Source organism: Schistocerca nitens, chromosome 3 (assembly GCF_023898315.1).
Source record: "Schistocerca nitens isolate TAMUIC-IGC-003100 chromosome 3, iqSchNite1.1, whole genome shotgun sequence".
In the NCBI taxonomy this organism is placed as follows: domain Eukaryota; kingdom Metazoa; phylum Arthropoda; class Insecta; order Orthoptera; family Acrididae; genus Schistocerca; species Schistocerca nitens.
Genome location: NC_064616.1, coordinates 383,196,123 through 383,218,641, shown reverse-complemented (window position 1 = coordinate 383,218,641; position 22,519 = coordinate 383,196,123). Strand labels below are relative to the sequence as shown.

Sequence of the window (22,519 nt, the reverse complement as noted above, 5' to 3'; positions counted from 1 at the left end):
ACTCATGCTCAGGAGTTGCTTCCCGCTGACCAGCCAGCAAGACAAATGTTGACTGGAATTTGTTGCTTGCATGAAAGTGGACAATGAATGGCCGTGGAACATTCTGTTGATGAGCAAAGCCCATTTCCATCTCTAAAAGACATGTCAGTATGCAAAATTGCAGAAAATGGACAACAGAAAATCTGCACGCACATCATCCAGTACCACTTAATTCTACAAAGATGGTTGTGTGGTGCAGATTGATGGCATTGTTCATTGTAGCACCGTATTTTTTCAAGGAGGTGAGTCCTGCTGGCCCTGATACTTGTACAGTCACTGGTAAACACTACAAGTGTCTTTTGCACACCAATGTCTTTCCAACCCTTGAACATCATGGATGTACCAGTAGGATCATTTTTATGCACTATGGAGTTCTTCTACACGTTGCATACCCTGTGAAGGAGCTGCTGCCAAGAGGTATTTCAGAAATGCTAGAATTATCAGCTGTCATTTCCCTGCAGCGTGGCCATCCAGATCACCTGGTCCTAATCCATGTGGCTCCTGGCTGTGGGGTTATCTGAAAGATATTGTGTTCAGCGCTCCAGTTATGAACGTAGCTTGATTGAGGACATGCATTCACAGCACATTTGAAACATGACCCCCGAGACACTTCAGTCTGTTGTGGAACATGCTCTCTCTCGACTTCAACTTGGGGCAGAAAACTGTAGTCAGCATATTCAACAAATCGTATGCCAGGCTCATGACAGTTAGAAACCACTACAATTTTCCTTTGTATGCAGTTTGTCAGAACAATTAAAAACTGATTTTTCCCATCCGATGTAGTATGACCTTGCCATAGTGGATGGGCTTACCTGACTAATAGTGCCACAACTGTTGACTGCAGAGCTTGTACTATTATGCACATTGAACAGTACAAATGGTGTAATGTACAACTCAAACCATAGCCATTGTACTGCAATTCATCTGTCATTTGTAACTGACCCCTTTTATGTGAAGACATTTACAACATCCTCTATTGATAAAATTTTCGTCAAATTTTCTTGTTCCATGATGTTTCCTCCTCCATCAATAACACATTGTCCAAATTTGATGTCATTCTGAGCAGAGGTTCTCTGACTACAGTGTTTCGAAACTGGAACTTTAATTATGGACACACTGTCTGTCTGAATGATTAACTTTCAATGGTTGCCCACATCATCCCGTCTGCCATTCATCTGAGTATGATGGACCGAAATGTGGTACAACGTGGCAAGTGACAGAACTATGTAATATGTATGCTGCCATCATTAATCAATGAGAAAGTGCAACCCTTTACTAATCCATCTGACACTGTCTTTGTTCATGGGTGCTTTATTGATAAATTAGTGTGTTTTGTTTTGGAATGTGTGTCAGTTTATTGTACTGGTTGAAATACAGGCTTGATGGATGGATATCATCAATGGCTCTGACAAATACACATGTTGACAACTGGTACTAAATAGTTTAGTGGCTATATTTGGTCCCGTCTCTCACCACATGTTGCAGTTGTTCTCTTCCCTGGCAACTGTCAGCATCAAGGAATGTTCCACTGGTTGTGATATGTTTTCAATAAAGTGACTCGCAAAGAATGTGAATACTCTTTATTCGTGTAATATTTGTTTGGTTTTCTTTGTGTCATCCATAATGAATACTGCAATGGCAAAACCTTGCATGCACCAGAACAGAAATATAAAATTATAAGCACCTAAACCAGGAGATCACTCATGACACAAAATTGTGGTGCACCAAGTGGTACACTTCCTAAACTGAGTGAGTTGATGCAGAGGTTACCACACTGGATTTGCATTCGGGAGGATGATGGTTCCAATCCCCATAGGGCCATCCAGATTTAGGTTTCCTGTGATTTACCTTTATCTCTGAGACAAATGTTGTGATGGTTCCTTTGAAAGGGCGTGGCTGATTTCCTTCCCCAATCCGAGCTTGCCCCAATCCGAGCTTGTGCCCTGTCTTTAATGACCTCATTGTTGATGGGGTGTTCAATTATGTAGTAATTTTGTTTCTAATCTACAGTATGGCTTAGCTTATACAGAAAAAGCTCTTACACTAATATCTGAACAGCACAACGGAAATAATAGTTCTCAACAAAGAAAATGCTCTCTGTATATTTACATAACACTGTCATTTTCTCTAAATCATTTTCGGTATGAGAAACTGGACTTTGGAACAATTTTCCTCAAAATATCAAAGAAATTAAATCCCTTTCAAACTCCAAAAGACAGCTAATGGTCCACCTTCTGTCACAATAGCCATCTCTCCCATATGTCTGTCTGCAACTCACTCTAGTAACCCCTCCACCTCCACAACTTTACCCTCCCCCTGTTTGCAGAGTTCCCTATTTAAATTCTGTTCTTTCCCAACACCCACTCTCATTTTAGTCTCCACCTCTTTATTTATCCCTTCCACTTCCCATAATACTAAACATGACTTCAAATATGTTAAACTAATCTTGTGATGAATGTTTTGTTATAGCTTAACGTTCCATAAATCATTTGCGTGATAAATCGCAATGATGTGGAACGAGTCATTTTACGTTCACATCGCAAATTAGTTTGTAAATATGGGTACACGGTGAACATTTATAATATTTATTATTATTATATATACAAATGGTAGTAATCTACCCACCACCTTTTACACATTACAATAATAGAAATTCTTTTTCGGTATAAAAAGTGTTATCAAGGAGAAACACTTTGTTTCCAAATTTTACTTTGCTGTCTGTCACACATTTTATATTATAGGGTAGGATACCAGAAATTTGATTTACAGCATTGTACGCCCATTTTTGTGCTAAAAACAAGGTGAATATAAAGTAATGAATATCATATTTCCTTCTAGTATTGTAATTACGTACGCCATTGTCCCTTCTGAACTGCAGTGGATTATTTACAACACAAACTTCATGAGAGAATAAGTATACAGTGCAGTGGCAGTCAGAATGCCCAGCTCCATGAACAGATGTGTACAAGATGATCATGAGTGAGCACCACATATTATTCTTACAGCACATTTTCAAGCAGTGAAGACTTTCTTTCATAAAAATGAGTTACCCCAGTATATCTTTGGTATATTTTGTTCCTAGTCAGATGTAAGAGAGGAATTTAAGATAAGACCCTAATCCGGTCAGGCTACATAACCCATAAATAAAATAAAGAAATAAAAATATAATTGTGACACATTTGTCTAGGTGTATCTGTCAGCAGAGTTAATCTTGGCACTTGTTGAAAAGACTTTTAATTCTTTAATTTTATCCAGTGTTTGCGGTGATTCTTCCACACCTCTATTACTTTCATACATAATGAAGAACAACCGCCGTTAGCCACATATCGTGATTTTATTAAAATGTGCAATGCATTTCAGGCCATGGCGGCTCATCTTCAAGTGCTTTGAGAGTCTACATCAACTTTACATTTTGTTTAGTTCTCGGCTGTTTCTAGTGTCACATACCCATAATAGAAACAGCCCAGAATTAAACGAAATGTAAAGTTGATATAGACAGTCAAAGCATCTGAAGATAACCCCCAGCGCTCGAAATGCGGTGTGCATTTTAATAAAATCATGATTTGTGGCTGAAGGCAGTTGTTCTCTTAATTCCTGGTGTGATTTAGTAGCTGAGTTTCAGAACTCTCCACTATATCTTGTCTCTTCCAGGGGTGTTAATTCAAGAGCACTTTGGAAGAACCTCTGCATAGTTCTCAAAGTGGCTAGTTCATACTTTGATTTGATCCATATGGAATGCGTATGATAAGAGTAATTGGTAGTGTGCACTGGTTACAAATGGCAGGTGTCTGTGCTTGTGTTGCAGTCTGACTCAACAGTTTTATCTTGTCAGAAATGTTTGTATTAGCATCTACTCTGCTAGACAGTAAACATATGCCATGCATATCCCTATACCCCTCCCTCTTTATGTTATGTCTCACAAATGCTGTGATATGATGAGAAAGAACAATGTTAATGGCAGGTTGGCTCTTACATTTCAGTGAAACGTAAATAAGTTAAGTATATATTAGTGCTTGTAATGTTCTTCTCATTGCTGACTTTCAGTGCCTAGTGTTCTCTGTGTATTTTAAATTAGTTATACAGTCTTTGTACTTGCCACCACAGAAATGGGTTATCAGTTTGTCTTCAAAAAGTACATCTCAGTTTTATCTTGTTGCTTGACCACCCATGAAATGCTTTTTGCATTCTTCGTGATGGAGTGCTTATTGAGTGACAGCTGAATGGAACTGCAGGTGGGGTATATAAAGGCAAATATAATTGTGGATTTTCAGAATGCCTATATTAACTTTAGACTCATTAACTTAAGACTCCATTTCATGTAAAATGCACTTCTGTCGAGATATTTCATGGACTCATAAAGTGACCCCATTGATTTGATTTTGGTGAAGGGTGCTTGATCCAGGCAATCATTTTTCTTGCATGGAGTCACACACAGTTCAGAGGCACTAAAAATTAGAGCATCATTTACACAGTTCCTTGTATTGCATCCAACATAAGGTGTTCAAAATGTATTCATAGTCGGCCGAACCGTCTAGAATATATGGAGCATCCTTTATCATTTACCAAGACTGGGGAATGTGCCATTTTCTAGGTAAATACCAAAATATTGTTACGTTTATTGAGTTAATAATTGGACATTAGTGGGAAGAATGTGAACTTCCACGTTAGCTGTTCATAAGAGTTACTTGTTTCAGTAATGAGAAAATACATTTTTTATTTGAGTTTCCAAGTGGCATTAAGTTTCCATCTGTCGTATGTCATGACATCATACAATTGATGGTGATGGCATATGAGAATATGTGCTAGCTGAGCAAGTAGTAGAAGTCCACTCATCTGAGTGTGTCAAATTCTGTTTTGTTGCTAAGATAATTGGCAGCCTTGTTTCAGTGACTGTAGTATATCTGATTTTTTGCTACCTACAGTCATGCATGAAGCTACTTCCTCCAAGCAGCTGAGTTATGAGTATTGAAAAGAAACAATCCATATTGGTCTCATCTATCCTCCTCCTTAATGTGTGTGTCATGTACAGTTGCTTCACAGTGATGGTAACAGGTGTATAGTATCATATTGTAATTTATTCATTAAAGGTTTGTTTTACAGTGATATTACATTTGTCAGATTATTACAGGCAAACACATGATTTTTATGTATTGACAGAGGCAGCATGTGCTTGAAGTGACCAAAATCTTTAATCATAACTGTACAGAGCATGAGCCCACTTTCTCCTGAGTCAGAGCCCATTGTCTTTTATAACAGATTAATTTCCTCTTTCGTTTTGCACTTATTTAATACTATTTAATTATTGCAGTAATCAGTGACAATGTATACTGTAGTCATCTTCAGCCACCACCAAGATCTTCAATACTTGTGCATAAAAATATTCATGGGACTTTTTTCAGTTTTTAAATTGCAAAATCATTTTATATTTATGTTACAATAAGAATTCCCAGCTTATGTCACCAGTACCTCCTAATTCGTGTGTGGATGATATGTTACAGCAGTGTATTTGGAAGACAAGAACCACACACAACTTGTGTGTTAGTAATTATTATTCATTATTCATGTTTATAACTGGTTAATAGTTGCTTACAATGAGGAACTCCTCCTATAAATTTAACATGATGGCTGCAGAGTGTAACCTCCATATTGTGATCAAAAGTCTATAAAGTTACAGAATTTTAAAAACCAAAAAAATAAATTCATTCAATTTTCTAGTATACACAACATCTTTCTAAGAAGTAAGGTGATTGGAAATTATAAAGAAATGTTAAATTGTATTATTTGCTAACTGTACAGAAAGCAAAAAGTAGGAGAGAGACAAGGGTAAAATTTTGGAAAACTGTACCTGTTTGTAGTTTTCTGTAAGGACATGGAATATAGGTTCCAAGGAAATAGAGATTTTGACACACAGCAGAAATGAGTTATTTGAGAATAGCAGCAGGAGTCACAAGAAGACAAAGGAAAAGAAATAATGAAATAGGGACAGAGTTACAAATGCAAAGTATAATGACATTCACAAAAGGCTAGAACAAATTTGATAAATCACTTGCACACTTCTATTGAAGAAAGATACAGAGTACCAGGTGGTGGGATGAATTACAAGTTGACAATCAAGGAAGACTTGGAAAAACCAACACCCTCAAAAAGCAGTTGAGGATGGATAAAGCTATACCAGCTAAAATGTGACAGAATGTTATCTTTCTTTCGTGCAAGTCAGTCTGATATAATAAAGTATTTTAGTGATTTATTCCAGATAGTCGCAGTTAGTAACTCTGTGCCTATTTCATTATTTCTTTTCCTTTGTCTTCTTGTGAAACTTACTGCTATTCCCAAAGAACTCATTTCTGCTGTCTGTAATTTACTTTTATAATTATTGAGAAAGTTACAGGAACTTGATAGTTAATAAACCATGATCAGCCACCTCTGAAATTGATCATTACTATTGAAATTTGTTCTGTTTTGAGAAATTTCTGTGCATGTTCATCGAACATATGGAGCATTAAATTACTTAGAATTTAACTTACTTAATGAAACAATAAATAGCATAATATGAAGAGACAGTAGTTTCTCTTTATTTCTCTTGTTAATGCATTTCTCATGTACTTCTATAAAAGTTTGTGATGGAAACAAAAACTTATCATTTTGTGCCTTTTCTAGTTTGTTACTTAACATTTGATCATAGAAAAAACTTTACATATATTTACTCAGTGCTGTTATATATATCATTCATTCAGTCATGAAATTTGCATGAAATGACCAAAAAGTGCTACGGTGATTGTAATTTGAATATAAATATAAAGAAAATGTTTTTCACTTGTTGCAGGTTGTTTGTCACATACGAGGCAGCAGTCATGCCTGGGCAAGACACAAATCCAGCTGATCACAGTTCAGGTATTTATCTTTTCTAGTCTTGTCATTTAAATAATGTACTACAAACTAAGACTTCCATAGACTTCGAAGAGAAAAATGTGATTTTGGATGAGTGCACAATGTACGTTTTTGTTTTAGCTCAGCATAATCCACAGTGATAGAAAAACTGTAGTCTATTATGATGAAGTAGACATGCTGCCAATTGTTATAGCAGTGGACAAATGAATTTCACTTCACCAGTAAATTTTTGTTTGTTTAAAGTGTAAATTCTGTTGGTTAGATGCTCACAAGTAGTGGATGTGGGAAGACTTGATCTGTTAGTTTTCTGTGAGTCTGTCATGGTTTTATTCCCAGACACTTGGATTTCAAACTGTATTAAAATACCTTGTGTAGGGAAAAAGTAGCTTGTATGGTGATATAGGAGAATCTTGTAAAATAATTGATATGAAACATATCAGTTGTTTTGTACAAATAAAGTGTTAAATTTGTGCTGTACTGTCAGTTAATTTACCTGAAATTTTCATATTGTAAATTGCTATGAGCAGTTGAATCGGAGCCTTTTTATTTCACAGTTTTTTGCTGGTAACATAATATTGTAGGAAGGATTGCTAGTTGGCACTTTCATATTGCATCAAAGTGACATTAGATATTGTCATTACATTCATGAGTGAATCAGTTTTTGTTGTTAACTGTGTAGTCCCATGGCTCAAAGGGAGCGAACTTGTCATTTTGATTAACCAACATGGGAGATAGTGCTTAGAGACAAAAAGCTGTCAATACTTCATTGTTGAATAGAAGTGAACGGTACTTTGCATGTTCATGATTCTTGTGTGACTTATTAGTATTAAATTGTCTAAGAAGATCTGCCTTAATTATGTGTTGCTGTATTACAAACGTATTTAGATATGAATGTAGAATTGGACAACAGTTGGGAGAATGGCAGACCATCCAGTTCACCATCTACAGTTAACAGGGAAAGTGATGCTCGTCAAGAAACATCACCATCAAACACAACAAATGATAATTCCTTCCAGGTGAGATGTAGATTTTGAATAATTTCACTGAAATCTTCTTTATACATAACACTGAAGTTTTTTGCAGTATTTTAGTTGCTATTAATAAATGTACATGTGATGTAATAGAGTTCAGTTTGGGAAAATATTTCCATTTGCATAAGATGACTTAACAAAGTTTTACTGTTTCAATGTTGCATTAGAGGTATTGGCTACACTCTAACACTAAGTGGCTAAAAATCTCCGAACACCCATTACTGTTCATTACAAAGAACAGACTAGTGAAAAATGCACATACCCGACATTGTTCATCCAAATTTCACTGTTGTTATAACAAACTTGAATAGATACCATGTATTAAGCATCTTTTAGGTCAGCACATCCATTATGAGTGCTACATCATCATGTAGCATGACACATCACTCCATAATACAGGCTTCCACACCTACACAGACCAGTGACAATGTCGTTCATAACAAAGTGACATAGTGCATCTGTTCTTTTTCCCAGTGATTTCCGAGCAACTGTATGACTCTGAAGATTGAATCTTAGAATCTTTTAGGGATCATTCTGTAATTTACCTTTGAACTTGAGCTGCAACAAAAGTCGATCGCAGGTTCGAATCCTGCCTCGGGCATGGATGTGTGTGATGTCCTTAGGTTAGTTAGGTTTAAGTAGTTCTAAGTCTAGGGGACTGATGACCTCAGATGTTAAGTCCCATAGTGCTCAGAGCCATTTGCAACAAAAGTTTACCGAACTATGTTGTAGAGTTTGACAATTGCTATCAGTTCATTTATTAGACGGCAAGCAATATGCTTTGTATTGTATGCTTTCATGACATTTCAACGTTACAATAACCCAATGAAAACATGCAGACAGCATGACCAAATGGGGCACATACAGTCTGTGACATTCAGACTTGGTCACTTTTCTCCGTTCATTCATTCTGGCTGAAAACATGAACTGTGATGACACATTGTCCTTGAACATTTTTAATTTTGGATACATCTCCAGAAGTTGCACAAAGCATAAATAGTGGGGTGTTCAGAAACTTTTGGCCATGCAGTTAATTTTTATTCCACAATGTGCAAATAGAAAGGTGCTGAGAAACAATGTGATGTATGCTATATTAGTGACATATTTTATCTGGCAGCTGTGTCAAACTGTACAACTGGAGGACAGTGTGGACTGGAGCCATAGATTGCCCTCAACTTCAGCATCACCACTTACATGGCAAAGCCATACTCATGATGAACCAGGTCCATCAGCTTCAGCAAGTAACAGCACTTTTCGGGTGAGCGCCATTTTCCCCTACCTTTGTTTGACTTCTGGATAATGAAATACTGCTAATAATACCAACGTATGTTCGTGTGTTCAATTTTGAGTGACCAAATAAGACACACATATTTTAATGAATATGTTTAGTGATGCCACAATAAATGAAGTTAGAGGAAACTTATACAATGTATGACTCACAACAGTGTTAACAGGTGATTTGTGACTAGTACCAGTAAGCACAAATGTTAAAGATGCAAGCAACTGATGTACAACAAAATAGTTATTCATAGTTAAACTACCAAATTTGTTACAACATAGTGATTACTGGTGGACAGCTCCTAAATAGGACAAAATTACTTATTATTTTTCTGATTTCTAAGGAATTTGACAACTTCTTAATTTAAGAGATTTTTTTTATGCCATACTTGAAATATTATGCTGTAGGGTACTACTTTTTTTAGTATTAAATTGGAGAACATTTCCAGGACAGTTGTGGACTCTGACTATAATTTATTGGTTAGGTACAGCAGATTAAAATTGGAGGAAGGAAGAAAATCAAGGAGATGGGACCTGGATATATTGAAGACATCAGAAACAGTTGCGAATATCGAGGTGTGCATTAGTCAGTGATTGAAATAATGGAAAGGAATACAATAGGAGACAATTGGGTAGCTTTGAGAAATGAATTATGGCAGTGGAGGATCAAAGACCCAGAATAAATCCTTGTATGACACAGGAGATATCCTAGAGCATATTTTAAACTCAAACTTATTGAGGCGTCTTGGGCAAAACCAGCATGCGTTCCATAAATGTCAGGTCACGTGAAACCCTACTAGTCATCTTTCTCACATGACATTGTGAAAGCCATGAATCAAGGAAATCAGGTAGATACAGTACTTCTTGACTTCAAAAATCATTTGACTTAGAACCAAGCGTTTGTTAATCCATATGCACACCCACTTATTTTTTGTGATGATATATGCATGGAGTATTTTTCACCCTAGTTAGAAAAAATATTTATTTTCATGGAACTATTTAGGAAATTGAAATATGTATGTACACATCACATCAGAGTATTTTAAAGATGCATTTAATGATTTTTTAAGATGTAAACACTCGCTTCTCTTAATGAAAAAAAAATTGAATCTCACAAAGACAGTGTATTCTGCAGAGTTTGTCTGTTATATCTAACCAGAGTCATTACAGATACATTCTTTACAAACTGAAAATTAATGTTCATTAGATATTAACCTGCAGCAGGTCTTAATGATTCCCATTTAGAATCCGTCAACTGATACAAATACCTAGGAGTAATAATTTTTAGGAATATGAAATCAAATGATAACATAGACTTTGCTGCAAGCAAGCAGGCAACAGAATTTTTCTTTGGCAGGATACTAGGAAAATGCAGTCATGCTACTAACGACTACTTACAGTTCACTTGTGTATCCCTTCTTAGAATGTAGAGCGTAGTTTTGGTTTTCCAGTCCTTTTTCTGGGAACACATGTCATATCCCCCAGAAGACAATCAAGCTTTCTTCTGTTGTGGCTCTTCCATTCCAGTGATGGATTTCACAGCAAATTTGGTAAATGACGGCATTTCTTGGTGGTCCAGATTTTTTCCAGAGTGCCATGCTTTCTTTTGCAGCTTGCTTGAAATATTGCAGCCACATCCTCTGAATCATAACTGTCTGTCCCATTGCTTAGTATCTGTATTATGATCATGCTCTGATATGTGGTCATTTTCGCTGTCAGACAAATTATTTATCTCGTGTTGATTTGCACAATGTTCTACATTGGAAGCCATGTCTTTATCACACTTCAATCCGCAATGTACTCCCAAAGTGCAGTGGCTACAATTGCTGTGTTATCACACGCATGGGGAATTTTTTGCACAGACACTAAAAAAATACCTTCACTCAACAAGACAATCCATGGAAGTGAGGAGGGACAGTTGGTTGAAAGGTATGTGGAAAGTCATAGTTGTAGAATTTATTCAACAGTTCTACCAACTTATCAGAGCTACAGCAGGGTATATTTTACCCCACGTGTGTCCTTACGGGTACAATTATTTGGGATATTAAAACAGAACTTGTAACTGCGTTGAGAATTTTAGGGTAGGCAGCATGCCTTCCCCTTCTGGTCATTGCCAGAAGGGGAAGTAATTTGAGGCATGCCCCACAGAATTGTATTTGGACCCATGGTGTTTGTGTTTTATATTAACACTGTAGCAGACAATATTAATAGCAACCTCGGGCTTTTTTGTGAATGATGCAGTTGTCTGTATTGAAGTAAAGTTTGAAAAAAGCTGCCTAAATATTCAGGCTGACCCTGATAAGATTTCAGAGTGCTACAAAGATTGTCTGCTTGCTGTAAATGTACAGAAATGTAAAATTATGCACTTCAAAAAATGAAAAATGTAGTATCCTATGAAGACGATGTTAATGATTCCCATTTAAAATCAATCACCTCATACAGCTATGTGGGTGTAATCATTTTTAGGAATAAGAAATGGAATGATAACATAGGCTTTGCTGTAGGCAAACAGGTGACAGATTTTTGTTCATTGGCAGGATACTGGGAACATGTAACCATCCTACAAAGGAGACTGCTTACAGTTCACTTTTGTATCTCATCTTAGAATATTGCTCAAATGTGTGGTACCCATACGAAATAGGACTAACATGGGATGTTGGATATATACAAAGAAGCACAACATGAATGGTTACAGGAGTGTTTGAGTCACAGGAGAGCATCAGAAATGTTGAAAAACCTGAATTGGCAAACACTTGAAGACAGAAACAAATTATGTCTCAAAAGTTTACTTACAAAATTGGTAGAACCAGTATTAATTGAAGAATCTAGCCATATTCTTCAGCCACGACCCCCATACTGACTGTGAATACAGAATTAGACTAATTGCAGCATGCATAGAAGCATTTTAGCAGTCATTCGTCCCCCACTCAATACGTAATTCGAATGGGAAGATACCTGCACCCTGTGCCACGCCTGGTTTGCAGAGAGTGTTTGTAGACGGAGATACTGAATTTAACTGATGAAAAGAGAAAAATGTATAAATGCAGCAAAATGGAGCAGGCATAAGGGGATACCCAAGTCTAAACAATATGACTGACAGAAAGTGCAAAATGGCAGAGCGTGAATGGTTTGACAAGAAATTGAAAGTTATAGAAGCATGCATGACCAGAGGAAAGATAATTGCCACCTGTAGGAAAGTTCCTGTAGGAAATTAAGAGCTCATATAAGCTAGCCAGTACTAACAAGGGAAACTTCCCATCCCAACACCCTCAGATTTAGTCTTAAGATGCGCCAATAGGTAGCATATCAAAAACTGAACACAGATCGAGCATGAAAACAGGAAAAAGGTGTACTGAACTGTGAAAAAGCAGCAAAATAGAAACAGTGAATGGTCCTAACTCAAGATGTGTAGCATCAAGCAGAGTTTTGTCACTGCAGTGTTGTGGTTATGTGGTTACGGTGTTGGACTATGAAGGCGGAGATCCATGTCCAAATCTAGCTCGTGTGCCAATTTTTTTTTTTTTTTTCACAAAATTTATAAACTTTATGTCTGGTCATTAACATCTCTTTTCTCCTTCTCTAGTCTTGGCAGTTGTCATACTATACACTGGTTATAGAATATGTCATGTTGTATTACCATTGCAAGTAAATGCGATGAATAGTGAGAGAAGGCGACATGCCACATCGACCTTTCACAGAAATGAAAAGGAATAAGCGTATGTGAAGAATGTTACAAAATAGGAATTCAAAACTTCCAAAACAGAACACAAGAGTCATAACATGTGACATCTGTGTAGAATTAATAGTTGGTAAATAGGTCTGAAGGTAATTTTCGTACACTTCGTGGTTGCAAATGGACGTTACACCACAACACAAACACATATTTGAATACAGCGAACAGACATGTCAGTAACTGGATGGACAGTTCATAATTTTGTGGGTGAAAACAGAAAAGATGGGGAATGTTTGAGATTTGACATGGATCTGCCCCTTGGCAGTCCAATACCGTATCTACATAACCGTGATGGTGTGGCCACACACACATACTCTGTGCTGCACATCTTGAGCTTGGACTGTTCACTGTTTCTATTTTGCTTCTTTTTTTCTCTGTTTAGTAGGCCTTCTTCCTGTTTTCATGGTGTTCAGTATTTGAGGGCTATTGACTGGGCCATCTGACAACTAAATCTGAGGGGGCTGTAATGGGGAGTTTCCCTTTTAAGCAAAGAAGGGATGACTGAAAGATAAAATGAATGTATAGGAGGGCTGTACAAGGTAAAAAAAATACTTGAAAACAATATTACAGTATGGGAAGAGGAATGAGATGAAGTTGAGATGTGGATATGACTGAAAAGAATTAGTCAGAGGAGTGAAAAATGTAAGTCTAAACGAAGGTCCTGGATTAGATGATCCCCAGAGAATTATTAAGATTCTTGGGTGCTCTTGCCATGACAAAACAATTCCTCCTCGTATGCAAGATATATAACACAGGCAAAATACCCACAGACTTTAAGGAGGATTTAATAATTCATTTTCCAAAGAAGGCTGGTGCTGATAGATGTTAATATTATAGAGCCATCAATTTAATAAGTCATGGTTGCAAAGTACTGACACGAATTCCTTACAGAATGAAAAATCTGGAAGAAGCTGACTTTGAGAAACATTTGACATTAAGATTTTAATTCGATCTGAGATGGTAAGAGACTCAGAATAGCAGATGAGCAGGATTGATAGTGTCTTAAAAAGAAGTTATAAGATGAATCGCAACAAAAATAAAAAAAGTGTAATGTAATGTAGTCAAATTAAATAAGACAATGCTGATTGTGTGAAGCAGTTGATTAGCACAAAAAATGAACTTAAATCAGGTGAACTTGAAAGTCTGCATTGTATAAACAGTAATCACAGATTATTTTGCTGTTAACTAGGATCAGCTTCCACAGACAAAATTTTGTGAATCAAATCAAGTCCAGTTATCGTCATCAGTTCACAATCTATTGACACTACAAAAGAAAGAACTTTTGGCAAATGCAAGTGTAGAAGAAATAATAATACAGAAGTTCTTATTAACACTGTCACACTGCCGAAGCTCATTTTTTTAAATTTTTTTTTATCTGTATGGGTGGGTTGAGGAGAATATTGGTGATGTTAGTAATTGTTCTCATCAGAATACTTGGAGAAACTTGCAAGTAATGTGAAAAGATTATTTCACTTATTGCTTCTTTGCCTCTGGAAATGCTTGCTGATGTGCAAAATGATTAAGTGATGGTTCATTGTCCACATTAACCTGTAGATCTCCATATATCTGGATGGGAAGTCTGCTCAGATGTCTGAAGAAGTCAGTAGCGTACCAACTCCAGTGGGAACATGCCCCGTAAATCATGCTACTTGTCAAACCAACACAAGTGTATACCTCTGGTGCACTGTGCTTCAATAGTTTCTTGTGAATGATTGAAATATTCATTCCCAGAGAAAGCTGTCTGGATCTGTAGTCCACAGTCAGTAGTGTGTGTATTTCATCATGCTCAGCAAAGCAGTGAAAGCTTGATGTGATGCCACAGTCATCTACAGTTTGTGTTTTGAGTGAAATCGGCTGCACCACAAAATAACGGAAACTATGTGGGCATGAATTATCAGCTCCAAACCATGTAGTCTTTGTGATTTCTGGTCTAAAGATAACTATGATAAATCACATTTTAAAATTACATCACCTGAATATGGTACTTGCTGCTTTCCTAACATTGTAGGTCACTTGGATGGGCAGTATTTTGATGCTTTTTGGCTGTAGAGAAGTTTCTTGATGTTTGAGAAGTTTCATCTGCTTATTTTCCTCTGGCTTTACAACAGAAAATTGTTTATTGTCTGGTGTACAATTAATATCTGTTGTCAAAGCTCGGTAATTGTGTTGATCATTTATTTAGCAGTTTTGCCAAGCATGTCTCATTTTAAGTTGTATCAACACTGAACCTTGTTCAGTTGATCCAGATTTAGTTATACACAACATAGAATTGGTGTACTTGTTTTGTTTTCTGAAATAAGATTAGAACGGATCTCCAGTCAACAGTGTTTTTACAATCAGCCTTGAAAATATTAGATGAGTTTTCCCATTTGGGCTTTAAAGTAACTTATAATGGTTGAAACAGAGAGGATAAAAATGTAGACTGATAATAGCAAGAAAAGCTTTTGAGAAAAAGAGAAATTTGTTAACATTGAATATCCATTTAAATGTTAGGAAGTATTTTCTGAAGCTTTTTATCCAAAGCAGGCTGTTTGAACTCCAGTAACTTCTCCTGGGCAGCTGGGCATCTATAGGCAGCACTGGACAAGGGTGAGGAAAAGCTAATGGGTATTCAGGCAGCTGGACTAGAAAATTTATGGCACAACTTGGCTTAAAGAAAGGGTTGGTTGCTCATACACTTCCTGATGCATCAAGAAATTGTCAGTTTGGTAATGGAGGGAAGTCTTGGGAGGAGTGGGTGCTAAAGACCTCGATGTGATGTGCCGAAATAATTGCACCACCATTATCTGTTGAGGGAGACCAAGGTTTGACTAGAGTAAGCGGATTCAACTGAACGTAGGTTGCAGTAATTAGTAATTATGTAGAGAAGGGGAGGCTTGCACAGCATTGAGAGCCGTATGAAACCAGTTTTCAGACTGAAGACCAAAACAAACAACAAAACATTGCACTACATTCATAAAGGGAAAATGGTATTACTTATTTACTTTTCAACTTCACATGGCAATGACAATGATACTTGCATGTAGATGTGTAGCAACATAATGAAATATTTCAAAGGCAGTACCAGAAAAGTGTGTGACAGGTACGGTGTTTACTTAGATATTATTGCTACTTGTGTCACTCAGTCATTTTAATCAGTGTAGGTCCCAACCTAACCCTATCTCCGGTATCACTACATATTTCGATTTCGGGCGGGTAGTGGGGGGGGGGGGGGTGCTAGACAGTACACTATACAATAAGATCTACTTGAAAATCAGTGTATTTTTGCCAAAACAATATTCATACAATTTACTTTTTTTGAAACAGTTCAAATACTATGTAGAAGAGTTGTTCTTGTTGATACCTTTCCTTTCGTTTCAATTTTGAAGTTTAGCCCATCTCAACACAGAATTTAATCAAATAACTGTGAACAACACTACACACAATATAGTTACTGTTAGGAGTGTGGCAGTATTAGGAGACAAAGTACTGCTTGCACAAATTGTTCCGTCTTTCGCCTTCTATCGATTAAGAATAGAATGGATATAGTGTCTTGAAAGAGAGGTTGTAAGATGAACATCAGCAAGAGCAAAACATGGGTGATGGACAATCGTCAAATAAAATCAGGTGATGCGGAGGGAATTGGATTAGGATATGAGTCACTAAAAGCAGTTGATAAGTTTTGTTGCGTGGGAAGCAAAACAGTTGATAATTGCTAAGTATAAAGATATAAAATGCAGGCAGACAATTGCAAAAAAGAAATGTGTTTCTGAAATTGAGAAATTTATTGAATTGAGTATAAACTCATTAAGAAGTTTTTTCTGTATTTGTCTGGAGCGTATAGCACTGACAAGACTTCAACAGAAATTTTTGAAGTGCTGCTACAGAAGAATGCTAAAGGCTAGTTGGATTGACTGAATATCTAATAAAGAGGTACTGAATCAAAATGAGGGAAAAAGAAATTTATAATACAAGGTAACTAAAAGGTGGGATCAGTTGGTAGGAGACAGTTTGGGGTATCAAGCAATCTCTGACTTAGGTAATGGAGAGAAATGTGGGGAGAGGAGTAAAAATTGTAAAGGGATACTAGATCTCGAATACAGTAAGCGGTTTCAATTGGACATAGGTTACTGTAGTTAGGCAGAGATGATGAGGCTTGCACAGATTAGACTAGCATGGAGATCACTGCATGAGACCAGTCTTCAGTCTGAAGACAACACTAACAAAAAGCTCAGAACTAGAGAATCCAGGACTAAAGACAGTTAAACTGCATAATGGTTGTAAACACTACTTGAAAGTCAGTGTCTTGCCAATGTCATTATATGTCAACTATATTGTTGCCTTTCTGTCCATGAACATTGTTTCATTATGTGTAGATTGTAGGAGATTTGCAGTTAAGGCCAAGTGTGCAAAAGCTCAGTAGTAAATTGAACCCAATATATCCAAAGGTGAGTCCAAGGAATTTTATCTGTCATTTAGCACTTCATTCACCTCTGGCAATGTTTGTTATGTGAAAAATGTTGAGTTGCTTTGTGGTTCAAGTCCACATTACTCCGTAGGTTCCTCTGTAACTGACAGGGTAAGTTGTTCATAGGTTAGAAGAAAGCAGGCGCATACCACCTCCAATAGGACCATGTTCAGTAAAACATTATGTTATTCAAACCAATCTTCAGGTTGGTGACACCTTTGCCTTATGCAAATGAAACTTGAGAAATAACATTAGCAAAAATAGAAAGAAATAAGAAAGAGAAGTGTGTTATATTACTGCACTTAGGGAATGTTTCACAAAAAAACAAGTTACACGTTTCTTAATGTTAATCATGAAAATAGCTGTTGCACAGAAAACAGACTCAAATGAACATAATACTCGGAATAGACAAAACTAAAAAATACGACCAGTCAGGAATATATAAAATTAAATACAGTGACAGTGATATGGTCTACATACAGGATGAAACTTTATTAAAAGATAGAGAGGACATGTAAACAAAAGTGGAACCAGCCTCACACATGTAGCACCCACCTCTGCGAAAAATAACACCCTGTAATATATATGAGGTTAACGCCAAAATTTTTTAGCAGAAATTCAGAAAAAAATATAGCTATTACAATATTTTAAAATACTTTCCATAAACACTTATACATTTCTCCATTCTCTTTAACCACTTACAAATTGTTTCAGTCCAAGCTTCTTTAGGGAAGTCTCTTCGAGCACTGTTGTATGCTGCAATAGCCTCATCGTTGGATGCAAAATGCTGCCCATAAATTCTTTTCCTTCGGATTTGGGAACAGGAAGAAATCGATGGGGCCATGTCAGGTGAAAAGAGTGAGTGTGGTCACACACACACTTTCTCCTTCTGCAAGAAGTCCATTGTTCTGGCAGCTATTTGTGTTGACAAATTGTCATGATACAAATGAAGGTGCCGCTCTTCAGCTTTGGGTGCTGTGACCGCCATGTGGCTGTGACTTTCGGCAGATATTTGGTCACATATCACTCAGCATTGACTGTACGATGTGTGTCCAGGTTCACAGAGGTGAGATAACCCATCTTGGTGAAGAAAGTGGCCACCATCGCCTTTCCAGAGCTCCTACTTCTCTGAAATTTTCATGGGTGGTTCCTCACCTAGAAATCATCATAATGCAGACTGCCTCTTCATTTCAGAGTCATAATGGCACACTCATGTTTTGTCACCAGTGATGATAATATACCTGTCTTTGGACCACTGTTTGTCAAATTTTTCAAGAATAAGATGACTCCAATCCATTCTTGTGTTGTTTTGGGCTTCTCTCAAAGAATGTGGCATCCAACACGCATATCTCTTGTTGGGGCTTGAAGGATCATGAACAATGATCCGCACTACAGTTGATCCAATATTTAGAGTCCGTTTAATGTCATAAAATGTGAGATGAGGTTCCTCTTCAATCATTTTCCCCACAGAATTAATGTTTTCTTGGGTCATTTGCCATTGCTGGGTGACTGGGGTAAGGTTCGTATTCGATAGACTCGCAATCCCTTGAAATTTCACAAAACTAATTTCTAACAGTGACCGAAGAAGGGACAGGCACACCAAAAATACATTCCAGAGAAGAGTGTCATTCTTCTTCATTTAACTTCATTTTGTAGTCATCAGTATGCTTGCGACAGAATGCCTACCTAATATGTTCCAAAATGCTGTGCATAAAAACAAGATTTCTCATTGTTAATACCTTGGGTTCTGTTGATGGTGAAAAGGTACAGGGTCAAAGTATGAATATTACATACTTTCTCCTGCTTAGGTAAATGGAGCAAATCAGTTGCTTCTTTTTGCATTTGATATAGTCTGTGGTGGACTTGATGGGAGGCACCATTAGTTTGTGGGCAGTTCTTGGAAAAGCTCAAAGAAAAGAGCTTTTTACTATATTTTTGCTGTCACCAGTGGACCAGAACTCAGCCAAGGATTCCAAGACAGCTACACACAGCAAATGGCTGAAATTTTTGTGATATATTCCTGAGATCCTGAACAGACTTGAAAATATTCTTGATATCTTTATCCGTTTCCATTGTACAAAGGCTCAGAGTTACCCTACTTTTACACTTAAAAGCTGGTACAAGTAGAAATCTGAATAATAAGTAACGACAGCAAATTGCTCAGATTTTAGCGGTGTGTTCTCTAGGTATTTATCTAGAAGAGCCATCTCCCCATTCGCACAAATCTTTATCCATAATGGAGAAAAACCCCAAAAACTTGTGTATTGGGTGCCAAAACCCTGCCGCAGAGTCCAAGATGGCTGTGCACAACAAATGGATGTAATTTTTACGTGGTATTCCTAAGATCCCAATCTCAATCACCTGTGAAAATTTTCTTCATATCTTTATTGGTTCCTGAGATACAAAGCTTCAAAGTTATTGTACTTATAAGGTAAAATACGCATGTCAAATCTGTTGTGAGACAGAAATTAGTATGGAGAAATATGCTGTAAAGTGTCTCTGTTATCACCTGTTAATCTCATGTTGTACTGAAGCACATGCAAAATTTTTGTGCATTAAAATTATAGTCTGAGGTGTAAAATTAGTTTTGCATTTCTTTAATTTCCTGTAAGTAAGCTATCTAAATTTTACTGACCGATACATTTTTCATGTTATTTACATGCCTTGCTGTAGCAGGGAAAAAAGGAACCAGTGGAAAAATGCTCCTATCAGAGCACAAAAAAATGTGCATATGTCTGTTTATTTAAAAGACTCTGACTGAAAAGTGGAGTACCAGCTGCCTCATTCTACCTTCCTCAGCTTATTTAAAATTTTTCCAAAAACTTTTGGCATGAGAATGTATTCAAGCTGTTTTATGCTGAGAGAGAAGAAGAAAGTGACAGGGGCAAAGTGATGGAAAAGTAATAAATGCTGGAAGATACTAGACGGTGCTTATGTTACAGAAAGAGCAAAGTAGACAATGGTATGGTGAGAGAGAGACAGGGAAACAGTGCCAAGGAACATAGTTGACAGTGACAGAACAGTGCTAAGAAAAGAGCGAAGGAGACAGTGCCAGGAGGGAGGAGTAAAGAGAAAGAGAAATTGAAAGTGGAAGTGGGTGAGAGCCAGTGATAATGAGAGACAGAGTATGTGTCAGTGACAACAAGGAAGAGAGAGATAGTGACAGTGAGAAGAGGGGGCAGGAGTAGGAAGAAAGGAACAAGATATTAGCAATAAGAACAGCTTTTTGGTGATATACAGGGAGACAGTGACAGTGGGAGAAGACAGTTGTAGTGGGATAGAATGAAGGGGACTGCGGCTGTGGCACAGGAGACAGTGACAGAAAGACACAAAGATGTGATGACAATGAGTTGGGCTGAATAAATGGGTGAGAAAGGGCAACTGGGATTGGATGGGTATGAGCAACTTACAATGGTGGACTAGTGTGTGTGAGTTGGAACTTGTGGAAAAAGTCTGAATCTGTTCCCAAAATTTTTAAAGGTGCTGAGGAAGGTAGAATGAGGCAGCTGGTAGCCCAGTTCTCAGTCAGATTCTTTTAAATACACAGGAACATATTCACATATTTTGGTCCCTATAGGAGCATTTTTCTGCTGGTATATCATTGCATGAAAATCACAGCACACCAGATTCATTTTGTACTGTGTCTGACTCAGCACTGGCTGCATCTCCCTCATCGCTTGCAGTGTGGTTTAAAATCCATTGATAGGGGAACTGCCGTGAGCATGCTCATAGATATATAATAATAATAATAATAATGCTGTTTCCAGCTGAAATAGTCCCATTTTCGGCAGGATTTCGGTTTAAGAGTTGGTAAAAACTTTTGGCCCAGCACTCATATAAGCAATAACCTTTCAGTTCGTCATAGATCAGAAAAGGGGAGCTATATGAACATTATAGTGGAGATAGATCAACACACTTAAAAGAAAAAAGAAAAAAAAGAAAGTAAGTTTGAGAACTTTGACAAAGATGACCCTGAATTCTACATTCAACAAAAATTGGCTTTACCAAAGATAATAAAGTGCAGTCACTGACATAAAAATAGATTGATAATATGAGAGTCACGCAATGGCATCATAAATATAATAAAGCAAATCATCATATATCATAAATAACATTAATGACCTTGTAAATGTAAGTAAATAGTGTCCTATATATATATATGGAAACATTCCATGTAGGAAAAATATATCTAAGAACAAAGATGATGTGACTTAACCAAATGAAAGTGCTGGCAGGTCAACAGACATACAAACAAACACAAACATACACACAAAATTCTAGCTTTTGCAACCAACGGTTGCTTCATCAGGAAAGAGGGAAGGAGAGGGAAAGATGAAAGGATGTGGTTTTTAAGGGAGAGGGTAAGGAGTCATTCCAATCCCGGGAGCGGAAAGACTTACCTTGGTCTGCTCGTGTCTGTGTATGTGCGGATGGATATGTGTGTGTGTGCGCGCGAGTGTATACCTGTCCTTTTTTCCCCCAAGGTAAGTCTTTCTGCTCCCGGAATTGGAATGACTCCTTACCCTCTCCCTTAAAACCCACATCCTTTCATCTTTCCCTCTCCTTCCCTCTTTCCTGACGAAGCAACCGTTGGTTGCGAAAGCTAGAATTTTGTGTGTATGTTTGTGTTTGTTTGTGTGTCTGTCGACCTGCCAGCACTTTCATTTGGTAAGTCACATCATCTTTGTTTTTAGATATATTTTTCCTACGTGGAATGTTTCCCTCTATTATAATCATATCATTAATTTGAACCCAACAATTATGTTTGTTATTGTCGCTGTTGCATTTCAAAATCTTTCCTGTCGTCTTATTTTCTCTTTCTGTTTTTACCAGTAGTTTCACTTTGTATTCACCTTCCCCTCTTTACCGTAATCTACTATACAATTTTATCCCGCCTATATATACTCAATAATACGTCACCCACTTCCAAACCATAACCAAAAAATTTATTTTCCGCTTTCAACACTACCGCTGCTATAAAATCCACCATTTCTAGTTCAAAAACAGTTGCTTTCACGTATTAAACAACCATTTCGGCTAGTTCTAATAACTTTTGCTTTATTTCCACTTCCGTTTTTCGCACATCACTGATCATTTTTAGCC

General features: G+C 37.1%; 1 protein-coding gene across 2 annotated transcripts in view; it reads left to right on the top strand.

The window, feature by feature from the left end:
• Positions 1-6,875: 6,875 nt before the first annotated feature.
• The window catches only part of LOC126248321 (serine/arginine repetitive matrix protein 2-like), a 255,691-nt gene continuing 240,047 nt past the window's right edge, over positions 6,876-22,519 (top strand). For both annotated transcript variants that reach the window (XR_007545460.1, XM_049949210.1), the window contains exons 1-3: positions 6,876-6,930; positions 7,813-7,943; positions 9,076-9,216. Coding sequence is in view for 1 of the 2 variants with exons in the window: in XM_049949210.1 (XP_049805167.1) it covers positions 6,891-6,930; positions 7,813-7,943; positions 9,076-9,216 (312 nt within the window). In the remaining variant the exon portion in view is untranslated. The remainder of the gene's footprint in view (positions 6,931-7,812; positions 7,944-9,075; positions 9,217-22,519) is intronic.